Raw genomic sequence first — 13908 nt, 5'->3', positions numbered from 1 at the left:
AAGGTAATCTATTCAAATATTTTCTCAGTTCCTTTCTTTTTCTCTTCTTCTTTTAGGACCCTGATAATTCAAATGTTGGTGCATTTAATGTTGTCCCAGAGGCATCTGAGACTGTCCTCAATTCTTTTCATTCTTTTTTGTTTATTCTGCTCTGCAGTAATTTCCACTATTTTATCTTCCAGGTCACTTATCCGTTCTTCTGGCTCAGTTATTCTGCTATTGATTCATTCTAGAGAATTTTTAATTTCATTTATTGTGTTGTTCATCATTGTTTGTTTGCTCTTTACTTCTTCTAAGTCCTTGTTAAACGTTTCTTGTATTTTCTCCATTCTACTTCCAATATTTTGGATATCTTTACTATCATTACTCTGAATTCTTTTTCAGGTAGACTGCCTATTTCCTCTTTGTTTGGTCTGGTGGGTTTTTACTTTGCTCCTTCGTTTGCTGCGTATTTCTCTGTCTTCTCATTTTGCTTAACTTACTGTGTTTGTGGTCTCCTTTTCACAGGCTGCAGGTTTGTAGTTCCCATTGTTTTTGGTGTCTGCCCCCAGTGGCTAAGGTTGGTTCAGTGGGTTGTGTAGGCTTCCTGGTGGAGGGGACTAGTGCCTGTGTTCTGGTGGATGAGGCTGGAGCTTGTCTTTCTGGTGGGCAAGACCACATCTGGTTGTTAGTTTTGTGGTGTCTGTGAACTTATGATTTTAGTCAGCCTCTTTGCTAATGGGTGTGGTTGTGTTCCTGTCTTGCTAGTTTTGTAGGATAGGGTGTCCAGCACTGTAGTTTGCTGGTTGTTGAGTGGAGCTGTGTCATAACATTGAGATGGTGATCTCTGGGAGAGCTTTCACTGTTTGATATTACATGGAACCAAGAGGTGTCTGGTGGTCCAATGTCCTGAACTCAGCTCTCCTACCTCAGAGGCACAGACATGACACCCAGCCAGAACATCAAGACCCTGTCAGCCACATGGCTCAGATGAAAAGGGAGAAAATATGAAAGAAAGAAAGAATAAAATAAAATAAAAACAAAACATTATTAAAAAAAATATTAAAAATTTAAAAAGTAATAAAAGAAAGAAAAAAGAAAGAAAGAACGAAGAGAACAACCAGGCCAAAAAACAAATCCACCAATGATAACAAGCACTAAAATCTATCAAAAAAACAAGGACAGGCAGAACCCTAGGACAAACGGTAAAAGCAAAGCTATATAGACAATATCACACAAAGAAGCATACACATACACACTCAGAAAAAGAGAAAAAGGAAAAAAAATGTATATCTATATATTTTTAAAAAGGAAGAGAGTAACCAAATCAATAAATAAATCTACCAAAGATAATAAACTCTAAATACTAACTAAGATAAACCTAAAACCAGAAACCAGTCAGTCACATACAGCAAACCCCAAGTCTACAGTTGCTCCCAAAGTCCACCACCTCAATTTTGGTATGATTCATCGTCTATTCAGGTATTCCACAGATGCAGAGTACATCAAGTTGATTGTGAAGATTTAATCTGCTGCTCCTGAGGCTGTTGGAGGAAATTTCCCTTTCTCTCCTTTGTTTGCACAGTTCCTGGGATTCAGCTTTGGATTGGCCCGGCTTCTGTATGTAGCTTGCCTGAGGGCATCTGTTCCCCCACAGACAGGACGGTGTTAAATTAGCAGCTGATTAGGGGGCTCTCGCTTACTCAGGCCTGGGGAAGGGAGGGGTATGGAATGTGGGGTGAGTGGTAGAGGCCGGCATGACGTAGCAACAGCATGCGGTGCGCCATGTGTTCTCTCGGGGAAGTTGTCACTGGATCATGGGACCCTGGCAGTGGCAGGCTGCACAGGCTCTCGGGTGGGAAAGTGTGGATAGTGACCTGTGCTTGCACACAGGCTTCTTGGTGGCTGCAGCATCAGCCTTAGCATCTCATGCCCATGTCTGTTGTCTGCACTGATAGCCGCAGATCGTGCCCATCTCTGAAGCTCATTTAGGCGGTGCTCTGAATCCCCTCTCCTCACGCACGCTAAAACAATGGTCTCTTGCCTCTTAGACAGTTTCAGACTTTTTCCCAGACTCCCTCCCAGCTACCTATGGTGCACTAGCCCCCTTCAGGCTGTATTCACGCAGCCAACCCCAGTCCTCTCCCTGGGATCTGACCTCCGAAGACCGAGCCTCAGCTCCCAGCCCCCACCCACCCTGGCAGGTGAGCAGACAAGCCTCTCAGGCTGGTGAGTGCTCGTCGGTACAGATCCTCTGTGCAAGAATCTCTCCACTTTGCCCTCTGCACCCCTACTGCTGTGCTCTCCTCCATGGCTCTGAAGCTTCCCCACCACCACCCACCATCTCCGCCAGTGAAGGGGCTTCCTAGTGCATGGAAACCTTTCCTCCTTCACAGCTCCCTCCCACTGGTGCAGGTCCCATTCTTATCCTTTTCTCTCTGTTTATTCTTTTTTCTTTTGCCCTACCCAGGTATGTGGGGAGTTTCTTGCCTTTTGGGAAGTCTGAGGTCTTCTGCCAGCACTCAGTACATGTTGTGTAGGAGTTGTTCCACATGTAGATGTATTTCTGATGTATTTGTGGGGAGGAAGGTGATCTCCATGACTTACTCCTCTGCCATCTTGAAGGTCTCCCCTCTGCCCTCAATTCTTTTCATTCTTTTTTCTTTATTCTCTTCTGCAGTAGTTATTTTCACTATTTTATCTTTCAGGTCACTTATCCGTTCTTCTGCCTCAGTTATTCTGCTATTGATTCCTTCTAGAGAATTTTTTTTTTTTTGGCATTATGTGGGCCTCTCACTGTTGTGACCTCTCCCATTGTGGAGTGCAGGCTCCAGACGCGCAGGCTCAGCGGCCATGGCTCACGGGCCTAGCCACTCTGCGGCATGTGGAATCTTCCCGGACCGGGGCACGAACCCGTGTCCCCTGCATCAGCAGGTGGACTCTCAACCACTGTGCCACCAGGGAAGTCCTAGAGAATTTTTAATTTCATTTATTGTGTTGTTCATCATTGTTTGTTTGTTCTTTAGTTCTTCTAGGTCCTTGTTAAACGTTTCTTGTATTTTCTGTATTCTATTTCCAAGATTTTGGATCATCTTTACTATCATTATTCTGAATTCTTTTTCAGGTAGACTGCTTATTTCCTCTTCATTTGTTTGGTCTGGTGGGTTTTTACTTTGCTCCTTCGTCTGCTGTGTGTTTCTCTGTCTTCTCATTTTGCTTAACTTACTGTGTTTGGGGTCTCTTTTTTGCAGGCTGCAGGTTTGTAGTTCCCATTGTTTTTGGTGTCTGCCCCCAGTGGCTAAGGTTGATTCAGTGGGTTGTGTAGGCTTCCTGGTGGAGGGCACTAGTGCCTGTGTTCTGGTGGATGAGGCTGGATCTTGTCTTTCTGGTGGGCAGGTCCACGTCTAGTGATGTGTTTTGGGGTGTCTGTGAACTTATTATGATTTTAGGCAGCCTCTCTGCTAATGGGTGTGGTTGTGTTCCTGTCTTGCTAGTTGTTTGACATGAGGTGTCCAGCACTGGAACTTGCTGGGCGTTAAGTGGAGCTGGGTCTTAACTTTGAGATGGATATCTCTGGGGAGGGCTGTCACCGACTGGTATTACGTGGGACCAGGAGGTCTCTGGTTGTCCAATGTCCTGGACTTGACCATCCCACCTCAAAGGCTCAGGCCTGACACCTGGCTGGAGCACCAAGACCCTGTCAGCCACACGGCCAGGTACGTGGGGAGTTTCTTGCTTTTTGGGAAGTCTGACATCTTCTGCCAGCATTCAGTAGGTGTTCTGTAGGAGTTGTTCCACATGTAGATGTATTTTTGATGTATTTCTGGGGAGGAAGGTGATCTCCACGTCTTACTCCTCTGCCATCTTGAAGGTCCTCTCACTGGCTCTTTTCTATAAGGGGCCATATAGTGAAGTTTATTTCCATGATTTGATATTGTAACTTCCACCAGTATATTAGTAGTATATTATTATATATAACTTAATTATAATTACTATAATAATAGTTACTCCATAGTAATAATAACAATTATATCACTATAATAATATACTTATATATGAAATACTATATATAAATTTATATATAACTATTACATCTTATTATAGTTGTAATAAGTGCTTTTTGTACATTATCTAAGTTACCCTGGGAGATAATAATTTTTTTCTTCCCTTTGTGAAATATAGTTCAGAGAGATTAAATAACTTGGTCAAGGTCATATCACTAATTAGTTGCAGAGAAGAGACAAGAATCCAACCTCACTAGTTATTTTCTCTCATATCAAGGATCAGCTCCTTCAATATCTCTGAATCACGGTTTCCTAATCTGCAAAATGCAAATACTGCAGATAAGAGCCCATCTCCCAGACTTGTGATTCAGAATATTTTCCTGTGAGAATTTCTAGATACACAGTGAGTGTTCAGTACCATCAGTTGACTCTGAATACATTCAAGGGATATGACTTGTATATAACATTTGTGCAAATTTAATCATACACTGTAAAAGCAGTTTACTAATAAAAGAGTCCTTTTCTGAATGCTTTTGTAAAGCTAAAATGAATACACCCCCCTCATTAATTTACATTCTCTGTTAGGAGATTTTGATGTATTGTTTTTTCAAACATCACACCTGTTTACCCTGCCTTAGCACACCCTCCTACTCTGCCATCTGCTTTGTCTGGGAGTATTCCCCGGGCTGGTTCTGTGAGATGTATTACCAGGAAACAGGAGCAGGCTGTGAAGCCAAGAACACTGGCTTAGGAGTTAGACAACTCTAGCTACTCATCTTACCACAGTGAGCCTCAGTTTCCTGATCTTTAAAATGATGGAATTTTTAAAAATAGGAAGGCCTTCTAGTTTCAGCTCTAATATGTAAGAAGCTTGAAAGTCATCACTCCCATATAACAAGAAAAAAAAAAAGCTGAACAAACTGAATGTCAGTGACTTTTGCTGGACCTATCAGAGAATAGATGTCACAGGGAAAGCCATCACCCACAAAACTGGAAAGACAGGTGAATACAGGAACTCAAAACTAAGATCTGCTTATTGGGAGCAGAAACTGCAAGAGCCATAAACTGGAGGAAACACTTAATGGGTAACCTGGAAGAATTGTTGGGAGTAGAGTTTAGGCCAGTGTGAGAGTGAGAAACTCCTGGGGCCACAGTCTTAAGGACCGCCCATATTTTTGTAGGTTTTACCTTCAAGGATCCCACCAAGTCTTCTCATGGTAAAAAGCCAAGAAAAACTTTTGTGCTTCTGACAGGGTTAGGGGAAAAGTTAATTATTTTGAACTAGAGTTCCAGAGTGTTCACCATGACAAAGACCTGCACCGCAAGGGAAAAGATTTTATCAGAGGCTTAGCCAATGTGGAGAAAGAGAAATTACCCAACTCCAGGCCCCTCTAGCCTTCCTGTCTCACCTCAGGGGAAAACAAAAAGTTCAGAAACACTGTGAAGGTCGTAGTATGGGGACTACTAAAAGACCAAGGCTTAATCACAGAATAATAGAACACTTCCACTGCCCATCACCTGACCCCCACATCATCAGGCATCCAGAAAACAGTGGATTACAGCTGAAAGAGCTGCAAGCTACACAAGAATGCGTTTCTAGGGAAACCAGTGACAAAAAGGGAGACACAAACACGTATACTAATGGAAATTGGAGGCTCTAACACATGGCAAACATCAAACACAGCCCAACTCCTAGCCAAATTAACACAAAGTCTCACACTAAATGTTCTTACTACCCAAATAAGAACCTCAATAAGAACTTCTCAACCAAAAATTACAAGTCATGCTAAGGGGAGAAGAGTTCAAAACTAGTTCAAAAGCTACTTCTTGGAGAAGGTCAATAAATTTAATAAACCTCTAGCCAGCTAACAAAGAAAAATAAGAGAGAGAACACAAATTACTAGTATAAGAAAAGAATAAAGGGTCATTATTACTGATCTCATGGACATAAAAAGCAAATAAATGAATATTATGAACAACTGTATGCCTACAAGTTTAGATGAAATAGACTAATTCCTTGAAAGACTCAAACTATACCAGAACTCACATAAGGAGAAATAGTCTGAATAAGCCTTATATCTATCTTTAAAAATTGAATCAATAATTAATAACCTTCCAAAACATAAAGCACCAGGTCCAGATGGTTTCACTGGTGAATTCTACCACATATTTAAGGAAGAAATGATACAATCTCTCTAGAAAGTCGAAGCAGAGGAAATATTTCAGAACGCATTCTTTGAAGCCAGCATTATCCTAATACCTCAACCAGATGAAGACATTATAAGAAAGAGAAACTCTAGACCAGTATCTCTCACCAAAATAATTGTAAAATTCCTAAACAAAATAGAAACAAATTGAATTAAACCATGCATTTAAAAGAATTATACATCATGACCAAGTGGAATTTGTTCCAGGTAGGTAAGATTGGTTCAACAATTAAAAATCAGTTTATGCAATCAACCACATCAAGAGGGTAAAGAAGAAAACTTACGTGATTATATTAATGGATGTAGAAAAAGCATCTGACAAGGTCCAACACCCATTCATATAAAAACTCTCAGCAAACTAGAAATAGAGGGAAACTCTTCAACTTGATAAGAATATCTACAAAAAACCTACCCTAACATTATACTTAATGGTGAGAAACTGGATGCTTTCCCCTTAAGATAAGGAAGAAGACAAAAATGTCTCCTCTTATCACCCCAATTTGTCATTGTGCTGGAAGTCCTGGCTAGTACAATAAGACAAAAAAGGAAATAAAAGGTATACAGATTGGGAAGGAAGAAATAAAACCATCTTTGTTTGCAGATGACATGTTTGTCTCTATGGAAAACTCCAAAAAAATCAACAAAAAACTCCTGGAAATAATAAATGATTATAGCAAGGTTGCAGGAAACGAGGTCAATATACAAAAGTCAATTACTTTCTTATATACTAGCAATGAATAATTGGAATTTGAAATTAAAACACAATACCATTTACAATACTTAGGAAAGAAATACTTAGGTACAAATCTAGCAAAATATGTACAAGAGCTATATGCAAAAACAGAAGATCTCAAATAAATGGAAAGATAATCAATGTTCATGGATTGGAAAGTTCAATATTGTCAAGATGTTGATTCTTTCCAACTTGATCTAAAGGTTCTACAATCCCAATCAAAATCCCAGCAATCTATTTTGTGAACATTGACAAACTGATTCTACAATTTATAAGAAAAGGCAAATGACCTAGAATAGACAGCACGACAATGAAGAACAATGTTGGAGGAGTGATGCTCCCCAACTTCAAGATTTACTATAAAGCTGTAGTAATGACTACAGTGTGGTATTGGTGAAAGAATAGACACATAGATCAATGGAACTGAATAGAGAGCCCATAAATAGACCCCCACAAATATAGTCAACTGATCCATGACAAAGGAGCAAAAAGGCAATTCAATGGAGCAAGGATATCTTTCAACAAATGGTACTGAAACAATTGGCCATCCATATGCAAAAAAATTAATAATAATCTAGACAATCTAGACATAGAACTTATGTATTTCACAAAAATGAACTCAAAATGGATCATGGACCTAAATGTAAAATGCAAAACTATAAAACTTCTAGAAGATAACATAGGAAAAATATCTAGATGAATTTGCATTTGGTGATGAGTTTTAGATACAACACCTAAAGCATGATCCAGGAAAGGCAATATTGGTAAGTTGAATTTTATTTGGAGTAAAAAGTGCTCTGTGAAAGACACTGTTAAGGGAATGAAAAGACAAGCTACAAACTGGGAGAAAGTAACTATAAAATACATACTTAATAAAGGACTGTTATCCAAAATATACTTAAAGCTCAATCATAAGAAATCAACTCAGTTAAATGTCAAAATATCTAAAAAGACAGCTCATCAAGGAAGATATACAGATGGCAAATAAGCATATGAAAAGAAGCTCACCATCTAAGGGAATGGCAAGTTAAAACAATAATGAGTTACCAATACATGCTTATTAGAATGATTAAAATAAAAAATCTAACAATACCAAATGCTGATGAGGATGTGGAGCAGCAGGAACTCTTGCTGTGTGGGAATGCAAAATGGTAAAGCCAGTTTGGAAGGCAGCTGGGCAGTCTCCCACAAAGCTAAACATAGCCTTATGATTCAGCGATCACTACTGGGTATTTACCCAATTGAATTGAAACCTACATTCACAAAAAAACCTGCATGAAAATATTTAAAGCACCTTTATTCATAATCACCCCAAACTGGAAGCAACCAAGATGTCCTTTAAAATATGAATGAATAAGCAAACTGTGGTACCTCCATACAATGAAGCATTAGTCAGCAGTAAAAAGATATGGGTTATCAAGCCACAAAAAGACATGAAGGAACAAGCCAATATGAAAAGGCTATATACTGTATGATTCCAATTATATGACATTCTGGAAAGTGCAAAAACAAAGACAATAAAATAATCAGTGGTTGCCAGTGGCTCAGGGAAGGAAAAGGATAAGGAAGTGAAATGGGAATTTAAGGCAGTAAAACTGATCTGTATGATACTGTAATTTTGCTTACAAGATATTATGCATTTGTCAAATCCCATTGAACTATACAGCACAAAAAGCAGACCTTAAGGTATGCAAATTTTTAAAAATCATTTAGGAAGTTTAGGGAATCCCAGGGAGAAATGCAGACCGTGAAGAGAAAATCTAAGTGCATTACAAGTGTGTGAAACAACCTCATTGAAGGGAATTAGGGGGAAAGGTGCTGCTCTGAGTACCTTTGGAAATGAGAGTCTGTAAGATGAAGTCAATAGGAGCTTCATGTGATCACTAGTGGGCAAGGTTGTTTCCCATGCGGTACAGGTTAACAATTCTGATACTCCTATATTTGTGTACTGGGATGGAACAATTCAGTCAATCAATGATAAATGGTGGGAGTGGGAGTTTACAGATAAAAAAGGGAGGAATTTAGAAAAAAAAGTAGGAAGTACACACACAATAATGTGTGTGAACAGTTTTGTACATTGAAGGTATTATTATTATTATTTATACATAATATTTATGCCCTGAAGGTATTATTTATTATGCATAAAGTATTATTACTTTCACATTATTTCATGCATAATTTGGACCAGGTACTTCAGAGGCGAGAGATCAATCCAAAAGCTCAGAATTTTTTCAGATACAGCTTTTAACAAATTTGTCTGTCTTCTGAAGTGCTCATTTAATTTGTCTAGACTGATTCTGTTGTATGGTCTATAGGAGCTGTGTACATCAGAGAAGCTTATCATAAATACATAGAGCAAAGGAAACAGCTTATTAAGAAAATAAAGTTGAAAAATATAACATAAACTGCTCCTAGGTGATGCCAAAAAGTGTGGGTAGAAAGTAGAAAATTTTTCATATTTTGTTTGAGATACTACTAAATACCTGAATGTTTGCAAATACACGATCACATTTTCAGCACAGCATAGACTGAACATCTGGATATTTGAATTTTTCTCTTTCCAGCTGCTAGTGTTGATACAGTATACACATAGGCAAAGCCTCAAAGTTAAATTATTCCCAAATGCTTTTAACAGCATTTAATTAAAAATAAAATTTCATTCAACAACACCCTCGCCACCTTCTTTTATGTATCCTGTTTTTCGTATCTGCAGGAAGTGGAGGAGGGTGCACCAAAAAAGAATCTTTCTACTGCTCTTCAAATCAATAGAAGGCTTGAGGAGTAAATACACAGAATTTCAGCTTCAGATACACTGTTAACTTGCCTCAATACACAGGCAAATAATTTGCCACAGATTGAAAATTTGCTTTATTTAAATCAAACTTCCTGACTATTAATAGCTGTGAAACACTAAAACACATTACTGTACCAATAAAGTGTTATCTATTCGAATCTTTTTAATACACAAATACATACATAGTTGCATACATACTTACATGTATACATATATGCCACTGCAGAATCTCCTTTAAGAATTTAAGTAGCAAAATCAACAGTCAATTGATTTGAAGATAGAAATATGGAGCAAGTGAATTTCTAAGAGCCCTTCATATGCCAGGATTCCGTACTTTTACTTATTCGATATGTCCACACTCTCCTTCATTGACTTTGAACTGATAGCAGCAATATTTCCTGGAGCCAGGAAATTATAATTTTCTTCTTACCTCTGAGCATCCCTCTGCTCTCCCTCCAGCCCCACCTATACAAATACACACAGACCCACCACAAATGGTTGCAGATAGTTTAGGATTTGTAGTGCAAAGGGAATGGGCATAAAACAACTTTCTTTTTCTTTCTTTCTTTTTCTTTCTTTCTTTCTTTCATACTGTGTGACTCATTCATCATTCTGTACAATTAGACAAATGAAAAGATTTCTTTGTTTTGACTTGATTAGCAGTTCTTTTCAGATTCATTATGTGCATGGCTGCAAGAACAAACATGGTACCTTTCAGCAGCATCTTATTCGTCAGGAAATTCCTCCTGCCATGATGCGTGGGTGGGGAGGACGGGGTGATGTGATCCAGATGCACAGGCTGCCCTTTGCCAGGAATGCAGATGTGTTTTATCCGCACATGCCCAGATGGTGACCCCTCTGGCATTATTAATGTGTCCCAGCTGCCAGGTTTCCTCCTTTGCATGCATGTGCCTCAATTTCACATATTTCATGCGTTTATTTATGAGGCACAACATTCCTACATTTCATATGTGGCAGTTATTATTAAAAATGAGAAGTTCTAACTGCTCTGGAAATTGATAAAGAATCTTTTAAATCGCTCTGAAATGTGGCCCTCATTTCAAAATGAGTTCTTATACAATTATTGAGTTCATCATGCAAACTTCTGACCTTTCCCCTTGCATGCTGAGAAAACACGGCACTGGGTATCCACTTTAAAGATAGTTAAGAAATTAAATATTTGCATACACAATACATTATAATGATTTTTTGCTTTCCTTTTATTTCTGATCTCCAAGGCCTATATTTTTTTAAGTAGCATGTGTATACATTTGAACATTGTTATTTACTGTTAATTAAATCCAGGCATCAAGTAAGAGAAATTTGGAATCTTCTAGAAATAGGTTGTACTTATAGACCTACAGGGAAAGAACTAGTTTTATAAGAATATAGTCCAGTCATCACTTCAAACTGTAAAAGAGTGTAGCTCCACTGATTAGAGGAAATGGATTAGTCTTGTAAATTTTGGCTTATAATCTAAAGTATAAAACATAGGAGCATGGTAGTTTCACTAAATTAAACTGAACTGAATCTTAACTTTTTATTTTAAAAAAATTCAGCATTTTGTGGGGTAGATATAAAAGTGAATCAAATTCTTAAAACAAAAAGATGAAAAATGCAAATGAGAGATGATCAGATTTTGAAAGATGGAGTTTATGTCCATTTCCTCTTTTAATATCAGAAGTAATAAACTAAGAAAAAAGTCAAAATCTATCATTTATCATAGCTAACAATCTCTATGATCAGCTATGGGAAATGAATGATCTAGATACGGAGGAGATTTTTCAAGGGGCTGCACACTTTCATTATCACTAGTAGAGTCAAAGTTGCTGACGCTGAGTGCTAAAGGAAACATATCTTGAGTCCTGGTTACCTAGCATGTGGTTTGTGGCCCTCATGAAAACTACTCTACTTCCTTAAGTAAAACCTGTTTTTCCTGTTTAGATATATACATCTTTATCTCAATATCAGAAAGAAAGGTGCAAACTCATTCATTAGCTTTGACGGTACCCACAAAGTAGAATGGAAAATTAAAGCAATGATCTGACTAATTTGGACAGAAGTAAAGAGTATTTACCCTTCCCTGGAAGTACTGCCTGTAATTTAAAGACAAAAAAAGTAAGTTATTATAAGATATTTTTTCCTGAACTCTCCAAATAGTTACTTCAGATTTGATCTGTGTGTATTTTTGTTCAAATGCATATATATAATAACAATTGTAGTGTTCTCTGAAAGAAGATTTAGAGCCACTCTAAGAAGACTTCAGATCCAGGCCATTTATGAGATGAAGAAATAAAAAACCTGGAAGATGTCTTCTTATTTGACATGGAAAGAAGAATGGCTGTGGCCTTGGGTCTTTTTGGTTTAAATCTTGAAGTTCTATCAAATAATTTTGGTTATTGACTTTGAGATTATTATAACCAAGTTCTCATTAAAGGACCCAAATATACTCACAAACTTTTTTTTCTAAGCCACTTCTTTTTATCACGAAGATGAAGAAAGTAAACAAACAAATGACATCAGTCTTTTTTATACTCAGATGACAAACATGTGACATGCGTGCTCTGGCAAATTTTTCCACATCACTGGCAGACATAATTAACTGATCATGATACTCTTTACTGCTAAACTAAGACCCGATCTCATAATCTCCTTCAACAGAGTATTGCCAGGTGCCACTACATATTAAAGTCTACACCTGAGACAAAACCTCTTTGCCAGCCTCCTCGTATATTGGTGCTGAGCATATATAGGTGGTTAGTCTGAATGTGATAAAAAATAAAAGATCAAAGGTTATTGCTATTGTGGTTTTTATAAGGAGGTGAGTAGCTGGCATTAGGCCTGATCTATAGAGTAAGAGTGTCACTATGGTAACCATAACAAGTCATTGACCCGACAGCTCATCAGCACAGTCTATCCTGCTTCCGGCCAAGTGGGACTGAGGCCAGAAAACTTAAAGGACCCTCTGAAGGCTACTTGGACTCAGGTCAGTTGTATAGGCCACAAAGGGGTTACACACAGAGGGACACGAAAGAGTCTGATCCACATCTGGGGCTGCCTGGACAGGGCACCAATAACTGAAGAGAAAAGACAAGAAGAAATATGGTGGGTTGAAGATCCAATCATCAGGGACAAGATAACCCAACAGTGGGGATGCGAGAGTAGCCCTGCAGAGCACAGTGGGACAGCAGGCAGGAGAGTCCCAGACGCTGCTGCATTGACACCACTCCCTCCTTTGCCATCGCAGTGCATTTGTATATGTGCTGTCATAGTAACAACAGCCGCTCGGCTCCCTGTAGCTCAGTACTGCTTCCAGAGCACTTTCCCAGCTGTGATCTCCTTTGTTCCCCACCTCAGTCAACACAGGGGAAGCAGACATTGTGTCCCCCGATTTTACCACTAAAGTGCAGCTCATTTGTCCAAAATCACACAACTGTTGCACCCTAAAGTTCCTTTCATCTGAAATATCTGTAGAAGGAGGTGACAGAAGATGCATATTTTGGATTATTTCCCATCCTAATGTTCAAATAACTGTGCCTTCCATAGCTGCACATGTACAGAGCAGCTTGCAGGTGGGTGGTGAGCCAGGTGCATGTTCCAGACAGGATGGTGAAGGTGGCTTCCCCCTGCCCCAGAGTAGCTTCTGAATCGTGTAATAGTAGATGTGCCATCTGGCCCTCAGTCACTGAAGGAGCCTTTCTGTTTATCTCTCTGACAGCTGGTGACCCTGTTGCAGATGTGGGTTGTCCCTTAGTTTTTCACAATAAAACTTCACTGGTGTTGGAGACAGGAGAAGATGTGGAAGAGTAGGACGCAGAGATAAACTTCCTCCCCACAGATACATCAGAAATACATCTACACGTGGAACTGCTCTTATAGAACACCCACTGAACACTGGCAGAAGACCGCAGACCTCCCAAAAGCCATGTGGAGGACAGTCTCTTGGTGCTCCAGCCGAACATCAGGGCTGTGCCTCTGAGGTGGGAGAGCCAACTTCAGGACACTGGTCCACAAGAGACCTCCCAGCTCCACATAATATCAAATGGCAAAAATCTCCCAGAGATCTCCATCTCAACACAAACACCCAGCTTCACTCAACCACCAGCAAGCTACAGTGCTGGACACCCTATGCCAAACAACTAGCAAGACAGGAACAGAGCCCCATCCATTAGCAGAGAGGATGCCTAAAAT

General features: G+C 39.1%; 1 protein-coding gene across 1 annotated transcript in view; it reads left to right on the top strand.

Moving 5' to 3' along the window:
- RNF175 (ring finger protein 175) overlaps positions 1–13908 on the top strand; it is a 76906-nt gene that overhangs the window by 21110 nt on the left and 41888 nt on the right. The window contains 1 exon segment of the mRNA XM_060011913.1: positions 13436–13482. Within this exon segment, the coding sequence (XP_059867896.1) occupies positions 13436–13482 (47 nt within the window).

This window comes from Delphinus delphis, chromosome 5 (genome assembly GCF_949987515.2).
Source record: "Delphinus delphis chromosome 5, mDelDel1.2, whole genome shotgun sequence".
NCBI classification, from domain to species: domain Eukaryota; kingdom Metazoa; phylum Chordata; class Mammalia; order Artiodactyla; family Delphinidae; genus Delphinus; species Delphinus delphis.
The sequence above is the reverse complement of the archived record's forward strand: the minus strand, read 5'-3'. Positions and strand labels throughout refer to the sequence as shown.